The sequence below is a fragment of the Drosophila obscura genome, unplaced genomic scaffold, assembly GCF_018151105.1.
Source record: "Drosophila obscura isolate BZ-5 IFL unplaced genomic scaffold, ASM1815110v1 contig_1, whole genome shotgun sequence".
Lineage (NCBI taxonomy): Eukaryota > Metazoa > Arthropoda > Insecta > Diptera > Drosophilidae > Drosophila > Drosophila obscura.
Window position 1 is genome coordinate 3,745,269 of NW_024542679.1, and position 16,091 is coordinate 3,761,359.

Sequence of the window (16,091 nt, forward strand, 5' to 3'; positions counted from 1 at the left end):
GAAAACCAATGCTGAAATGCGGGAATGCTGAGCTGCTGTGCCCCTTAGGGGATACTAATACTGGGATGCGGCGCGGCGCAGCTCTTCACGCTCCACAAAATGTTATGCAAACATATGCCGCACCGGAGCGCAAATAAAATGGTTTATATACACTTACAGTTTGTACTTTTGGGGTCGAGCAAACTAACTAAAAATTTCGCTGCAAGTGCACAGTGACTGCAAAAGATAAACGTCCACTTGGCGCGCTTGGCTGGCCGAGCGAAAAACAAAAGACCCTCCCAAAAGGGTCAACAATGGAGGATTGTCCGTGTCCGTGTCCTGGGCGTCCTGATATCTGGAACTGGCGTCGAGTGCCGGCGCAAACTGGAAACAATTGAATTTTGATGAAAGGCCACAAAAAAGCCCCGTGAAGACCATTGAAACTCATTCAAAATAAGAGCCAGGCGAAATACCTTAAAGGATCCAATCCACCCAAAAATGTCTAAAGTGCCAACAACATTTCAATCAACATTCAAATGGCAACGGCACGTGCCACTCCAAAGCAGACTGCAACTTCATTATGATCAACTTTAAGCTGACAAAACTCATCTCTAGGATTGGTACACCGTACTCCACTGAGCGTCGCGACGCTGCTCGCTCCACGCTCCTCGACTGCATTTTATGGGCTCAGGTGGCGGCTGGTAACATGGGGAGCTGTTAAACCGAAACCGCATCAAAACCGCACACGTCCCACATGGCATGCAGCTACTTTCAGCACTCGCTACCTCGGTGCCTCTGCCTCGCTGCCTCGCTGCCTCTGCCACACCCACCCACAGCCACATGCCGCGTTCTTACACCTTTGACATATTGCCAGGGCAGTGGCAGTCGCAATGGCGAAGGCACAGGCAAAGGTACAGGTGGGACATGGGACATGCGAGTGTATGTGGAGGCGGAGCACAACACCGCAAACTTTTTGCCCTTAGACGAAAATTTACAAATTAGTTGCTCGAAACGTGACATCGAGAATGTTGCAGTTGCACTTGCAACAGCAGCAGCATCACCGTCAGCAGTATCTGGCTTTGGTCTGTGTCTGCTATAAAGCTAAAAACTTTTGCAACATGCAACTTAATTAGGAAATAAATAAATTAGACTGTCTTATGACAGATGCGCGTGTAAGTGCAAAAATTGGTCATCATTTGCACTTGTGGCGAGGCGAGGCAGGGGAATTGCATTTCGAATTCATTGGCTCTCGATTGAAGAGCTCTGGCAATTGGTTTTTTAGGTCAACAAGAAGCACTTTGGCTCGTGGTTATCGATGTTACTTCATCATAAAAAATTATAAAATATTCGTATACAAAGAAAAAAGGAAATCCAAGTCGGGAGCAGAGCCATCTCGATTAGCTCGGTTATAGTCTGGTATATGTTCCCATCGGCCATCGCCATCGGTCTCTGGTCTCTGGTCTCTCCCCGCTTTACCCATCTTTCTCATGCATATATCAACACTTTACGGATAGCTGGGAGAAACCACACTCAGCTCCAGCTTTGGTTTTTATGGCCACACCAGCTGGAAGCTGGACAAGCACTATGGCTGCCTGCTATGCTGCTCCATCTCCATCCACAACTCCACATCCACATTCACATTCACACTCCATCCAATCCATTGGTGCTGGGCTTTTGTATATTTTGTGTATTGTTTGGGGCTCTCGCGCGTTCGCTGGTTTCGGCTTTTGGTTTGGTTTCGTTTGGTCTTCCCTTCCCTTCTTTTTCTTCTATTTTTTTGTTGGTTCTGGCCAAAACAACACTACACAACATAAAAATAAATTGCACTTCTGACACTTGAATACAGTCGAAGAGGAGGATGTAGTACGAGTAGGAGTGGGAGTACCAGTCGATGGAGGTGGAATAGAAGCTGCTGCTGCTGCTTCTGCTGTTGGGGCAGCGACACATGATTAAGTGGAGTTTGCGGTTGGCTTTGTTCGGGGAATACGCATGTAAATCTATTTGTGTGTACATTATCGTCGTCCAGTTGAAGCTTAACTTTTATCATATAATAAAATGTAATTTTCCAACTCGTAACTCTCTGGTAATTAGAATTTATAGCGAACCAAATCGTTTTTGGCACACAGTCTCAGCACTGGGGGGACGATTCGAGGAGAGATTGGAGTGTCTCGACTTTCATTACATTTCCCAAGAACAGAATTTCATTAGCCGCATAACGAACAAAAGCATGCAACAATTTTTTGCAGCCTTTGCCTAAGGATGATAATAATATTTGCGAGTGGGTTGGGGTTTGGAAATGAAGAGCATTTGAAATGAAATATTCATTTGCGAAAAATTCCACATCAAGTTTCGTTTCGTTTCGTTTTGGCTCTTCACAAATTTGTATTATAAATTAATAGGAATTTATGACGCCAACAACAAATAAAACGAAAAACGAATAACCTACACACAGACCATAATAAAACCTGGGGGCCGGCCAGGCTCCTTTTCCGTGAATCACCTTCAAAGAACGAAGGGATGTCGTCTTATGCCCGTCCAAGATATTTGTCTACAAATATTATTGCTATTCGAAATGTGTAGTATCTTGGGTTTTGCCTCACTTTGGTCGGTTCCTGCAAAAAATTCCTGTCTGCCAAAAATGCAGGCTGGAATGCTTGCTCGGCTCGGCCCGGCCGGAGTCGGCTGCTGGCTCGGTAAATGGCAAATGGAAATGGTCTGGCATGGGGTTCTCCCCCCAAGTTAACCTCTCTTCCATATAATTCTTAATATTTCGCTTCATAAATATGTAAATAAATGCCAACACGATGGCCGGAGAGAAGACTGGAAGAGAAAAAAAAGCAAAAGAAACCTTGGCCTGTTCTCCTGTAGCCGTACTTTGTTAGCCATTTCCCAGAGACGCACACGGACACGGACAGGGAACTGGAGATGAAAATGGAGACTGAGATGCGTTGTGTGATAGAAACTATAAAGGAATGCCACAAAAACCGCACGGAGCTCACAACGGGATATTAAGCACAAAGTCGGCCACAAAGATTTTCGGACGAAACAAACTTAATGAAATAAAGCACTCGCTTAGCAAACGCACACACACATACACACAGATCGAACAAAATGGAGGGGGAAAAGCAGTGTGGAGGGGGGCATAGAGCGAGACAAAGACCCAAAACCGTAGACGGAACCTTAACCTAAAGCATAAGAAGTCAGTCATGAAAAGCGTACGTGAGCAATGAAAAAGTCGCAAACACTTTATTATACGCGGTGCAGGGGTGCAGAAGAGGAAGAGTAGAACTGAATGGCGGCGGGTGGGGCACGGTTGGTGTGGCAGCCACATCAAAATGCTACGCGCTGCGTATACGTAATAGGTTCTCTATGTAGATGCAACCTCCCGCACATACATACAGGGACACCCATTACTCATACGCCGCCGCGTCATTGTGCCGCAGTCAGATAAAGACCGAGAACGAAAGACAAAAGACAACCAAGCCCGTGGCTGGGACCGAGCCCGAACCGGACAAAGCACGGTGCCCAGGGGGATGGACAGAAGCCGGACGGACACCAAGGACACGCAGCGATTCGAGGCAATGCACATAAGGTATTTTGGTATTTTAAACATGTGCCCAGCAGCTAATGCATAGTTTATGGGTCCCGGGGCCTACGACTATTGCCAAAAGTGTTGGTCAAATTTGGTCAGCGATTTGAGCGTCCCTCCGAGGTCCCGCCTGTGGGTTACCCCAGCAGGAGCGTCAGCGCCCTTCTTCTCCTATTGAAAGCTAAACGGTAAAGCAAACTTTTATATCGAATTTTATATAGCATCGGGTATTATCTTTAGTACAAGATTCTGTTTCTAATTATAGCCAATAAACCGGAACCCACTCGAACTTGTGTCCATCTCTACCAGTAGCTATTATATAGGCACTCAACTATAGGACAGTGTTGGGAATACAATACAGAGAAGGAATTTAAACAGAATAGTAAAAAAAGGTTTAAGGTCAACGAGATCCTTTTACAGGTAAATGCTTTGGAAAAAAACTACCTCTAAACTATCACATCAGATATAGTTCAAGGAGATGAAAAACCTGTTTGACAGTGTTTTCGAAGAGCCTGAGTGAGAGGAAGGATCAAAGGGTAGAACTCGTTTAGAGAGAGAGAGAGGGAGAATGTAAGGATTGATTTTGATTTGTCACAATTTTCAGGTAAAAAAAAAATCGATATTGATTTTACAGAATTTCCAGAGGAGAAAAGAACTTAGTTCACATTTTCACCGATAGGTGGCGCCACCAAGTAGTAATGAAATGGTCCCTTCTACGTGTTGCGAGTAAATCCTAAATTCGCAACATGTTGCTTAGGGATGTGAAACATGATATTTGATTCAACAACCCTATTCTCAGCAACATGTGGTTTTCAAATAAATGGTTTCAGTTTCTGATATTTACCATGATCATGTTCAAAATAAATATTTTTTCATATTGTTTTGGGAAAATAAATGGTTTCAGTTTCTGATATTTACCATGATCATGTTGAAATAAAATAATTTATAAAAATATATATGGTTTTAGTTTCTGATATTTACCATAATCATATCCTTCAAGAGTAGAGTTACCTATATTTATATATAGGATGTGCAATCAATGAATAAAAGTATAAGATGAATGCAAAGAGAACTTATTATAGTAAATATACGAAGAAGGTCCCTTTTCATTACTACTTGGTGGCGCCACCTATCGGTGAAAATGTGAACTAAGTTCTTTTCTCCTCTGGAAATTCTGTAAAATCAATATCGATTTTTTTTTTACCTGAAAATTGTGACAAATCAAAATCAATCCTTACATTCTCCCTCTCTCTCTCTAAACGAGTTCTACCCTTTGATCCTTCCTCTCACTCAGGCTCTTCGAAAACACTGTCAAACAGGTTTTTCATCTCCTTGAACTATATCTGATGTGATAGTTTAGAGGTAGTTTTTTTCCAAAGCATTTACCTGTAAAAGGATCTCGTTGACCTTAAACCTTTTTTTACTATTCTGTTTAAATTCCTTCTCTGTATTGTATTCCCAACACTGTCCTATAGTTGAGTGCCTATATAATAGCTACTCACAGCTATAAGCTATTACAGAAACTAGTAAACTGTATACAAAGATGGATAACCTAGAGGTCATTTTTATTGAGTCGCAACCGGAGGAAACCATAAATCTGGATTCTCAGCCAGACTCCGTGGACCTGTCACTGATTTTTGGAATTAAAACCCAAAATTATATCGAGAGGAATTGGAATCCTATTAATGAGATTAAATGGGATGATGATAGTGAGGATGATGACCTCATGATATCATCACAATACATTTTTGAGGAATATGTCGGTGAGGACTCCATGACTGAAACGCCATTCGTTTTTCCGGATGATGATCATATTTTCGATTTGGTCGATGATCAAGACTGCGGCGAAAGGGATCGACTCAGGGATCTACTTCGGGATGAAGATGACGCTGAGTTAATAGCGGCGTTGGAAAGAACTGAGGCTGGATTTAAATAAGGCGAGAAAGCATATGTATAATAAAAATATTCGATGTATTTTTCTAATCATAATATTATATACATACATACATAGGTATAATAAATAGAATACTACATTTAAGAAATTTATTTTCAATGTTTCCTTACTTCTGATTGGGTGAATTTCACTTCCTACTATTACATGTTACATCCCCCCAGAGAATCATAGGATTCGTTTGAAACAGGTTTTCCAAGCGAGGATTACACAAAAGAATAAGTGCATTTCAGGTATAGGTACCTGGTATTGAATGTATTTATTGGTTGAATTTCACATCCTAGTAATCTAGGTACAATCGTGTAAATTCATTTACATTTATAGAAATGTATAGATTAATTTATTTCTTAGTATTTAATATTTCATTTATTTGCTTTAATTCTTTGTTATGCTTTAATAAAATATGCATATTGAAGTCAAATTTTAACCAAAACATCTTAGGTCCAGGACATAAGTAACATCGATAAAACGATGATTTTGATTTTGAATAACTGAAGTTGTGAATTTTTAGGGTGTGATATTTCAGTCCATTGCGGGAACTAAACGATGTTTTAAAATAACACAGCTCGCAATGAAATGCTCTCATTTCGAATTGAAAATTAACTAAATTATCTTAAGAACATGAAGTTATTATATAGGTTTTCAAGTGGTTTCATTTCACTCTATTTATATATTGCATCATATTGACTGTTACATATAAAGACATACATGTATGTATAATATTTTGAAAATCATATACTAAAGTGGTATAGACTCAACAACCAATCAGATTGAAGACATCTGGTTTTTAAACCATTAGAACCATTTACTTATTATTACTCATCTGCCAATCAGCATAGATATTTTTTATATCAAATTTTCCTAACGAGAGTATAAAAGATCATGCTATCTTGGGTAAATAATTTAGTATACAACAGTGTCTTTTTTGAATAGTTTATATTCCTATAATGGTATGTAAACAATTTATTGTTATTATTATTATTATTTTTTTTTTTTGTATATAAAAGGATAAACTCTTAATAAAATATATACACAGGCTTTCCTGGAAATACTTAACGAGATAAAGCCGGTGCTTGGATACACCAAGGTTGAGGATCTATGTATAGGATTTGAGTACGAGATCATTGGATGTAAACTCAAAAAAACATCATTTGGAAATAAAGTAGTCCTTTATTTAACTGATAAGGACAACAAGCATCTTTGGATATTTTTACCAAAAAGTTATGTAGCCAAATTTTCCTCAAAAACACCCTTTAAGATGTTAAAGGAGCATGGAATTTCACATCTTATATATAAAGGAAAAGAGATGACTAGGTATAGCACTGCCCAATTCCAATTTATATGTAAAGAAGAAATAAATAATTAAAGGTAATACTTCTTATATATGTAAGAGAACAAGAGACAACAATACATTTCAAGAATAAAAAAGGGAATAAATGGATGTAAATAAACATATTTCAATATACATAGGTAAAAAGAGATGGATAGATGTGGCATTGCTTATTTACAATATATACATAGGTAAAGAAAAAACATAAGTTTAAAAGAACAACATCGTGGATATAAAGGATCACGCTCTTTAAACCAACATCAGTATTCGATTCAAGAAGCCAGTTGAAGCATGTACGCCAAGCAGATAAAACTATTCCTTATTCAATTCGAAGAGATGATCTTCGAGGAACATCTGAAAACGCTGGAAAACCTAATGATAATTTTGGAGGATCTGGAGGAAAAGGAGCTCCAGTATTCAAAGTTCGGCTTTCACTATAAGCTGTGCCCCTGGAGTGATGACGATGCTACCGATGGACCTGATACATGCCTTTGTCATACATTACCGGCAAAGAAAGCTCAAGCTGTAGACTTAATGATAAAATATTATAACCTAAATAAGCGAATGAATCCCAGTTCAAAACAGCAATAAATATTTACTCTAAAACAATTTTATGTTGTTTTATTTTAAACATATTTTTTAAACATTTTCATTATTAGCTTATCATTATAATTAAAGTCATTTTTCTTAAATTGTTTTAAAAAACAATTTAATGTTTTATTGTTACTCTTAAAAATTCCATAAAGAATACAGTAATGACCGCAGGTACTTGAAAAATATCCTTGAAGTGATTGTTTATTAAATGTAAACTTCATTGAATTTTTTCTTAATAATTGTAAAAATTCTTTTTTCTGAGGATATTGACCATAGGAATCAAAAAATTCAGCTGAATTTTTGCTTTCAAAGTAGAAAGCAACCCAATGAGTTCCTGGACGTTGTGATGAATCTGTGTTTGCTATTATTAGAGCAGGATATTTAGAAATTACTTTAGGAAGCTTATCAGAGGGATAAACTCCTTTAAAAACCTTTTTTGTTTTTGAATGCTTAGAAAGCAAATTATTGATTTGCAATGTATTCATTTTTATAATAGAACCCGAATATTTCGATGTTTATCAATATCAATCATTGAGTCATATTCACAGTATACCAAACAAGTAACTGCTTCAGTAAGAGGTTCCGAAAATCGTCCTTCAATTCGAATGGCTCCTTGAGAAATTAAGTTTGAGCAATGGGTTGAATTATAATGGTCTGCAGTTAAGTCAAATGCTAATATAAAACTATTTTTATCATACATTTCCTTTGTAATTTGCAAGCCTCGATCATAATGTCTTATTCCACTTGCTCTGAATAGCATATTATAACCTCTAGAGCTTTGTGCATTTTCAGAGTTCGAGAAATCAAACTCAAGAGCCTGCGATGGTACTTGCACACCATTAACCAATAGATTAAAGCGTTGAATTTTAAAATGTTCAAAATTGAAAGGATTCAAAGTTCGATTGCCAGAATATGATTTGTTTTTTACCATGCAAAAAGCCAAAAAATTAGGAATCTGTCCAATAACTGCATTGTCAATTGATAATGTATTATTTCCTGGGTATATTGTAAATGATTTTACTTGGGCTTTGCTATATGGATAAATAGCATTTTTAGTTTGTAAAACATGATGATGAGCCAATAAAATGCTTGGATTAATAGTTATGTGGTTCATGAAGAGTTGTGCTTCCAATATCTTTAGATTTGATTCAGTTTCAGATTCCATTAAATAAAATGCTGTTTTTTCAATGTTAAAAGTTATTCTTAAATCAACATTATTTATAAGCAGTTTTGGTTGATTAAATATATCTCCATTAACTTTTCCAAAAAGTTCAACCTTATTACTGTTTTGAAAAATTTTTTTAAGCAAAACGGATCCATCGGTATTAACATATCTACCAGATAATAATTTACCATAGTTAGGATAATAGCCTTGAGTGGTTAAGTGACTTTCAGTGGCGTCACTACCATAGTTTAAAATCGTTTGCAAATACGATCTATAATGATAGTTATTATCACTCTGAGAAACCAATATATTATTTAAATATACAGACGAACTTCTGAACATTGAATGTAAAATATTATTCACTACTCCAACATTGTCTCCTTCAATGCTTCCATTATCATTTTTTCTTAGTTGTACAACAAGTCTTAAGTAAACACTTGACAGATCTCGATATGTTTCACCATTTCCTAAGCAAACGAATTCAATTGAAGAGGCGCTGTCCAATGAAGCTATGGGATTGTATGAAACTTCTTCAGTTCTCAGAATAGAGCTTTGTGTGGGATGTGGTTCAAACAGATCCAATTCGCTTTTCATACATTCTATATGGGTGGTCATTTTGATTTCGAAAAAATATCTTTTATATTTAATTTCTTGGAGGATTTTTTCTTTATTGGTCTCGACTGCGTATGTTTGCGTCCTTGTTTAGATGATAAATGAGCTCGTTTTTTCCTAGACCTTCTCTTTTTATTCTTTTTACCTTCACCATTTTGGAATCGTGTAAATTTATTTATTGCTTTATTTGACAGATTTTGCAATGCAATTTTGCTTTGTTCTTGGATAATGTTTCTTAAAGGTTTTCGACCAAACTCATTTATTACAGCCTTTCCAGTTTCAGAGGCTTGATTTTTAATAGCGTTTATCCCCGAAAGGAAGAGTGGTTTTATATAATTAAAAAGCCCACTAAAAAAATTTCCAATTCCTCTACCTTGTTGGATAACTCTGGGTGTCACATATAGACTTCCTATATGATTTAACCCACCACCACATTGATTTAAATAATATTGTTGATAAGATCTCGTCATGATGACTATTTCTACTCTGAACTAATTTAGATTTGTACAGTTTTATTTATAGCATTTCGATTCGTTTTCTGAAGTGTAGAGTAATAAATATTGGAACTGTTGAAGATTCAAATGGTACTTTATATCCTTTGGAATCAGTAATTAATATTGAAATTTCCTTTGGTGACCATATTTCAATAGGATAATATTCAATATTTTTGAATTGCATGAGTTGCTCTTTTCCATTGAAATATAATACTCGAAGACATCGGGGTCTCTTGTTTCCTACACATCTTGGTTTAATAATGTCAGTGTAAACAAAAATCAATCCATTTTCAAAAACTTCAGACTCAATTGATTCATTTTCATATCTAAATGTTTCCCCATTTACTAAGCTAATAACGAATTCTGTTGTTTCGGTAGATATAATCGAGGAATTATTACGATTGACTGGTGTACATTTATTAAGATATAAGTCTGTGATTCCAACTTCCCATTCGTCATTCATGTTTTCAGGAATATTTACAATGTTTGTAAATGCACACTTAACGTTATCATTAAAGACATTTAACGAATCATTACTGAGTAATGTAACGAAAAACTGTGTTGTAAATGTCATTTTTTGTTTTATGTTCTGCTCCGTTTATTAATTGTAGGAAACCCAATTAATTTTGTTTTTTCCAATTTGCAAAGGCTCTCTGTTTCTAACAGATCTACTCAACTTTTCCCGTCCGCTTACGTATTTCAAGTCTTGTAATGGTTTTGGTTCACTTTTATCCCTCTTAAGTTTTGCTCTTAGTTTTTGCTGCTTATCGGTAAGCTTTACTTTAGATACTGCTTGTATTTTTGATACTTGAGTGTCTAAAAATGGTGTTTCTAAAAATGAAGTGTCCTTTACTTTACGTTTTTTATGCGTTGACTTAAAAGTTTTTTCAGGCTTTAAATCATCATCGTCGCTGAGATTAGGTAAATCATGTGACTCATTATCTATTGAGAAATCCTTTTTTGGGTTAACATTATTTTTATTGTAAAGAATATCAGTTGTGGGCATTACATCAAACCCGACTGAGTCGTCTTGTGTTTGTGTTCCAATGGTTTTAGATGATGGATGTGATGTTTTCAGACTAGGTCGTACATCCATTGTCTTATTTCTTTTTTTATTTTGATAGTAACACAATTCTTGACGTATTTTAATCCATTTATTATAGTCACTAGTTTTCTTATCATTTAAAATAGGTAAAAATGTTATATTTATTAAATCGTTTTCATTTTCACCTTTTATTAGTTTTTGATAAGCATTCGGACGCATTAAAATTACTTTGCTTAATTGATGCGTATTTCTAAACATTGCTTAATATTTTTCCAAAAATCCCCGAAAGCAATGAACTGATTAGAATTGGTAAAAATCCTCCCTTTTGGATGAGAACTTTTCTCTTGGAATTGATTGAACGTTTTGGACATGAAATATAACGTAATGCATTTTTATACTTTTTGAGAGCATATAGTTGAGATTTTGATATCTTATGATTTCCTTGTAATGTGTTCAATACTATTTCCACTAATGCTTTCACCGACTCAATATCACAATTACTTATAATTGCATTTCGAAGTTTGTGGTTAGCCCTTTTGAGCACATACAATAAATGTTTGTTCGCTTTCAATCGATTTAGATTCTTTTTGTAAACCATTTTCATCAGCAAAGCAAATTGTGTACACAGAATTAAAAATATCTGTTCGAAATCTCAAGAGATCATTTATTCCCTGAGTAAGGTCAATAAGTAAATAACCATGTGGCTCATCTGTAACCTCCTTATATATTCTAAATAGTTCCTGAGAGTTCTCAGGATAAATTTGTCTTGCCAAGCATTGAAATTGCAGTTTATCTCTGGGGTTTTTGAATGCAACGATGTATTTTGTGTTTAGAGAAATATCTCGCGTATGTGATGATTTATGAAATATGTTTTGTGTAACTACTATTACAGATAAGTTCCTGTGGTGAGATCCTCTCGTGAAAAGCTCGCATACATTTTTATTAAATGCACCCATCATCAAGTCATCTAATATTAAAAGAATGGGTTCATTAGCTTCATTTTCAATTGTTTCAGGAATTCCTTTATAGTATTCGATGTTATTGAAATTTGGTTTAGCGTGTTCCTCACCATAACACCACAGTATTCGATCAATTGAAATACTTAGCATTTCATTCCTTTTGTTTATTAAATTTTCTAAAAACGTTGTCTTTCCAGACCCTGAAGGACCACAAATTAGCATTGTAAAAGGATGTATAAATTGTTTAAACATTTTTTAGTAATTTTTATTTATTAATCATTTATAAATGTTTTCTATAATTTAATTAGGTTTCTCCTGATCGCGTTTTTTGTGACAGTTTTTTTCAAAATGAGTATCAGATCCGCAATAATTACAATAAACAACTTGGGAGTATCCTTTTTTGCGTGGATCATTTTCAAACAAACGCTTAAATGTATTCATTTTAATCAACTAGTTAATTCCAATGCTTAATACATACTGAAATTCTATACATATGAATCACCATTACAGTATACATTATAATTTGAATTTTCCAAGATAACAAAAAGCTTAAATAAATTATTTAGAGCACATCTAAGAGGCATTTTTTTGTGAATTCTACAGTTGGTAAAAAAATTTGGATATAAGGTCAGACTTTTTCCAATATCGATATCAATAATGTTATTTTTTAAATACTTTGATAAAAACTTTTTTTTAATTTCACCTCTTACAATGACAGTGTTAAATCTGTTTAGTGGTGAAAGTATTTCACCTAAACTTAAATATGATATTTCACCGTCTGACCATTCCAATCCATTTATGGTGTGATGATGTATGTTTTGTTGTTTAATCATTTCATTATCCAATTCATTTAGGTTGTATGGTGGTTTGAAATGAAAGAAGTTTGGAGTTACTGTACCGGTTTGCATAAACGCTAATTCCTTAATAAAAATTTGTTTGTTATTTCCAAAGAGATATTGAAAATCAACAATAACGCTTGATTTCCTGTCGATTGTGTTCATGTTGGCTTGAGATTTTGTAATAAACTAAATGAGTCGGTGATAGCTTTCTCCTTTATATACAGCTCATTTCAGTAATAGTTCTCAGTTTAAAAAAAGCATTCAACTCTAATGGACACGCTTCAATCAAAAAGAATTAGGTCTACTAGAAAGAAGCAGGATCACGAAGTCATATTCGGACTCGAATATTATGTAATACATAATTTAAAGTTAAAGTGTGGGTTTTCAACTTCAAGAAAATTCACTCCCATGATCTGGATGCAGCAAAGCAAAAACAATTTCGTTGGATTAGATAAAGATGAATGGATGAAATTGGTTACATACAAGGAGTATATTCAATTAAAACTTGATCAGTATGATTTCTTGATGCCTGATACAATTATAGACCATCCATTATTAGGTACTATAAAATGTAATTTTAGATTTCGAAAATCCGATAAGCAGTATGTTTTTATAATAAATCAGTTTGGAAATAAAATTGAATTTGATAGTGAGTCCTGGAGATCATTTTTAAGATTAGGCATTTTTTTTACTACATTTTTATGTTGGAATACGATACTTAAACAACAAATTACATTTCTTTACTATAATAACATTATTCCTAAGTGTGCAGAATTGCAAAAATTTGATGTTCAACTATCTGATTTAGACGGAACTTATGATAGAAATGTTGAAATAGATTTAACCCGGTTATGTTTCGAAATTTCCAAAAAAATGTGTAATCAAATAAAACGCGATGTTCTCGAGTATAAGCAAACACTATTAAATAAGCAATCAATCAACAATAATATTAAAAGTAAAAATTAATAAAAATGAGTAAGCAGCAAGTTGTTAATGAAATACATAAGCCTGCTAGAAAAAACTTTACTCGTCGCAAATTCGTTCAAAAGGGCATTAATGACACGTGGCAAATAGACTTAGTTGAAATGATCCCCTTTTATAAGGAAAATAAAGGATTTAGATATTTGATAACAGTGATTGATACGTTCTCGAAGTTTTCATATGCAGCTCCCGTTAAGTCTAAAACAGCTTCAGATGTGTCATCAGCAATGAAGAGAATATTTAATATATCTAAACATATCCCTAAAAATATTCAATCCGATCAAGGAAAGGAGTTTTTCAATAGATCCTTTGGAGAGTTAATGCGAATAAACAACATAAACCATTACCATACATATACACACCTCAAGGCATCTATTTGTGAACGTTTTAATAGAACATTAAAAAATCGTATGTGGAAAATGTTTAGTATGCAGGGTAATCATGTATGGATTCATGCCTTGCAGGACTTAGTAAATGATTATAATAATTCATATCACAGAACCATAAAAATGAGTCCTATAGATGTAGACAAGCAAAATGAAGAGTTTATTTTAAAAACAGTTTATAATATTTGCAAGGTATTCCCCAAAAATAAGTTTTCCATTGGTGATCCTGTTAGAATAAGTAAATATAAAGGTATTTTTACGAAGGGATATGAACCAAACTGGACAACCGAAGTTTTTAAAATTTTAAAAGTCAAGTCTACCAATCCTGTAACATATGAACTGGAGGACTATAAGGGGGAAATGATCAAAGGCTCCTTTTATGATCAAGAACTCCAAAAAGTGAAAGATGAAAATGCTTTCTTAGTTGAAAAAATAATCCGAGAAAACATGATAAAGTTTTTGTTAAATGGTTAGGGTTTGATGAAACACACAATTCATGGATAGATAAAAAGAATTTATTAAAATAATTAAACATCAAACAATTTTTGATGTTGTTTTTTTATTTTTTATATACATACATTTTTCATTAAAAGTTATACAAAATATATACAAAATATACAATTACTTATCATATTTTTATACTAAATCTAAATATATTCAATTCAGATTACTTATACAATATTTTGTGTATCATTACTAGAATATAAAATATTTTGAATTTCAAAGTGATTATGAGCTAATGTTGAAATATTATCAGGCAATATAAATCTCTTGTCATCCTTATAATTAAGACTTATCTTATTTACAATTTCAGTATATATTTTATGACCTCTACTTCGAATAACTCTCTGCTGACCATAATAAGTTTTTTTATGTTTAATGCATTCAATATAATGATCATGCGATAATCTTTTCACTACTGACTTTTTGACTCCTTTAACCTTTTTTACGTTATCAAAGTCAGAGCTATCATCTTTTGCAACTAAATATGAGTATGCTTTTGCTTTTAATCCTGCAAAAGAGGTCATTATCCGACCTGCATTTTCGTCTTTCATTAAACCTAGTTCCTTGTTATTAGCACGATGTATACCGAATCTGTTTGAGGTTTGATAGTTTGATGTGTCAAAGCGACTAGGATTGTCTTTAATTAGTTCATAAAAATCTTCTTCTGATGATATAATAAATGAATCTGTATCCATATAAAGTATTTTTGATGATGGACATTTTACAGAATGGAAATTATAGAAATAGTCGTACATTAACCATTTTGAAAGTTCTAATACACTAACTCCAATGTATATGGGTTTATCATAATAAATTTTTGATTTAGTTGATTCAATTGCAGCTAAATTATCTCCAAAGACTTCAACACTGTGAAAATTATGTCTAGCTATGCGTTGTCTAAACCCTGCGGAATTCTGTCTGGATTCATAATTTTTGACTAATGCAACCTCACGACGCTTTTCTACATTTTCCATCGTTTTGCCGTATACGGCATTGACCATTAATTTAAAAAAGTTTATCTCAAACTCATTTACAGCTAATTTTCTTAGTGTTGTATTTAGGTCAATATAAGGCTTTAACCAACAGGACTGTTTAAAAGATAGTATTCGAGATATTTTTTCTACAATCATACCTTGCTCTATACATAACTGCAGCTGTTTTAAATGTATTATATAATTCTTTTTATCTGATAAATCAGCTATTAATTTGGGCTGCTTTCCTCCTGGCGGAATTTTATTTTCGGGGCAGAATGGTAAACTATTATGTTTATTATGAACATTTTTAGGATATTTCAGATCTACTTCTAATATGTATCCTATATTACCTCTGGCTGATATATTAAGAGCGTTGAAAGATAAAATTTCATTATTACTTAGAAATTTAAAATTGGAATATGGAAGTGGTTGACTCATAGCCCATCCATATAAATTGTTGGCGTCAATATATGTCAGGTAGTTTATAGGATCGCTAGACTTGAATTTGTCATTTAAGTATTTGTTATTTGCTGTAGCGATCCTTTGGGTACATTGAGTCAACCCTCCCCGGACTGCAGTTTTTAAAAAGTTATAAATATCAGGATCACTTATAAGTTCCAATTCTATCTTTGTGTATTTAAGCATTGCATCCCATGAAACTGAAGGAGCAGTAACATAATTAATGGGAT

The 16,091-nt window shown here is 34.2% G+C and overlaps 1 protein-coding gene across 2 annotated transcripts; it reads right to left on the minus strand.

Moving 5' to 3' along the window:
- Positions 1-7,514: 7,514 nt before the first annotated feature.
- On the minus strand, positions 7,515-10,150 carry LOC111081515. 2 transcript variants are annotated; one of them, XR_002608626.2, is made up of 2 exons: positions 8,941-10,150; positions 7,515-8,879 (listed from the first exon to the last, which is right to left on the minus strand). XR_002608626.2 is itself a non-coding variant. In XM_022377597.2 (2 exons), the coding sequence occupies exons 1-2, from the start codon at positions 9,221-9,223 to the stop codon at positions 7,931-7,933; spliced, it is 1,236 nt and encodes a 411-aa protein (XP_022233289.2). In that variant the 5' UTR covers positions 9,224-9,431; the 3' UTR covers positions 7,525-7,930. The 2 variants fall into 2 exon arrangements, 1 of the variants encoding a protein (XP_022233289.2); XM_022377597.2 differs by having other exon boundaries at positions 7,525-8,879; positions 8,937-9,431.
- Positions 10,151-16,091: the final 5,941 nt, after the last annotated feature.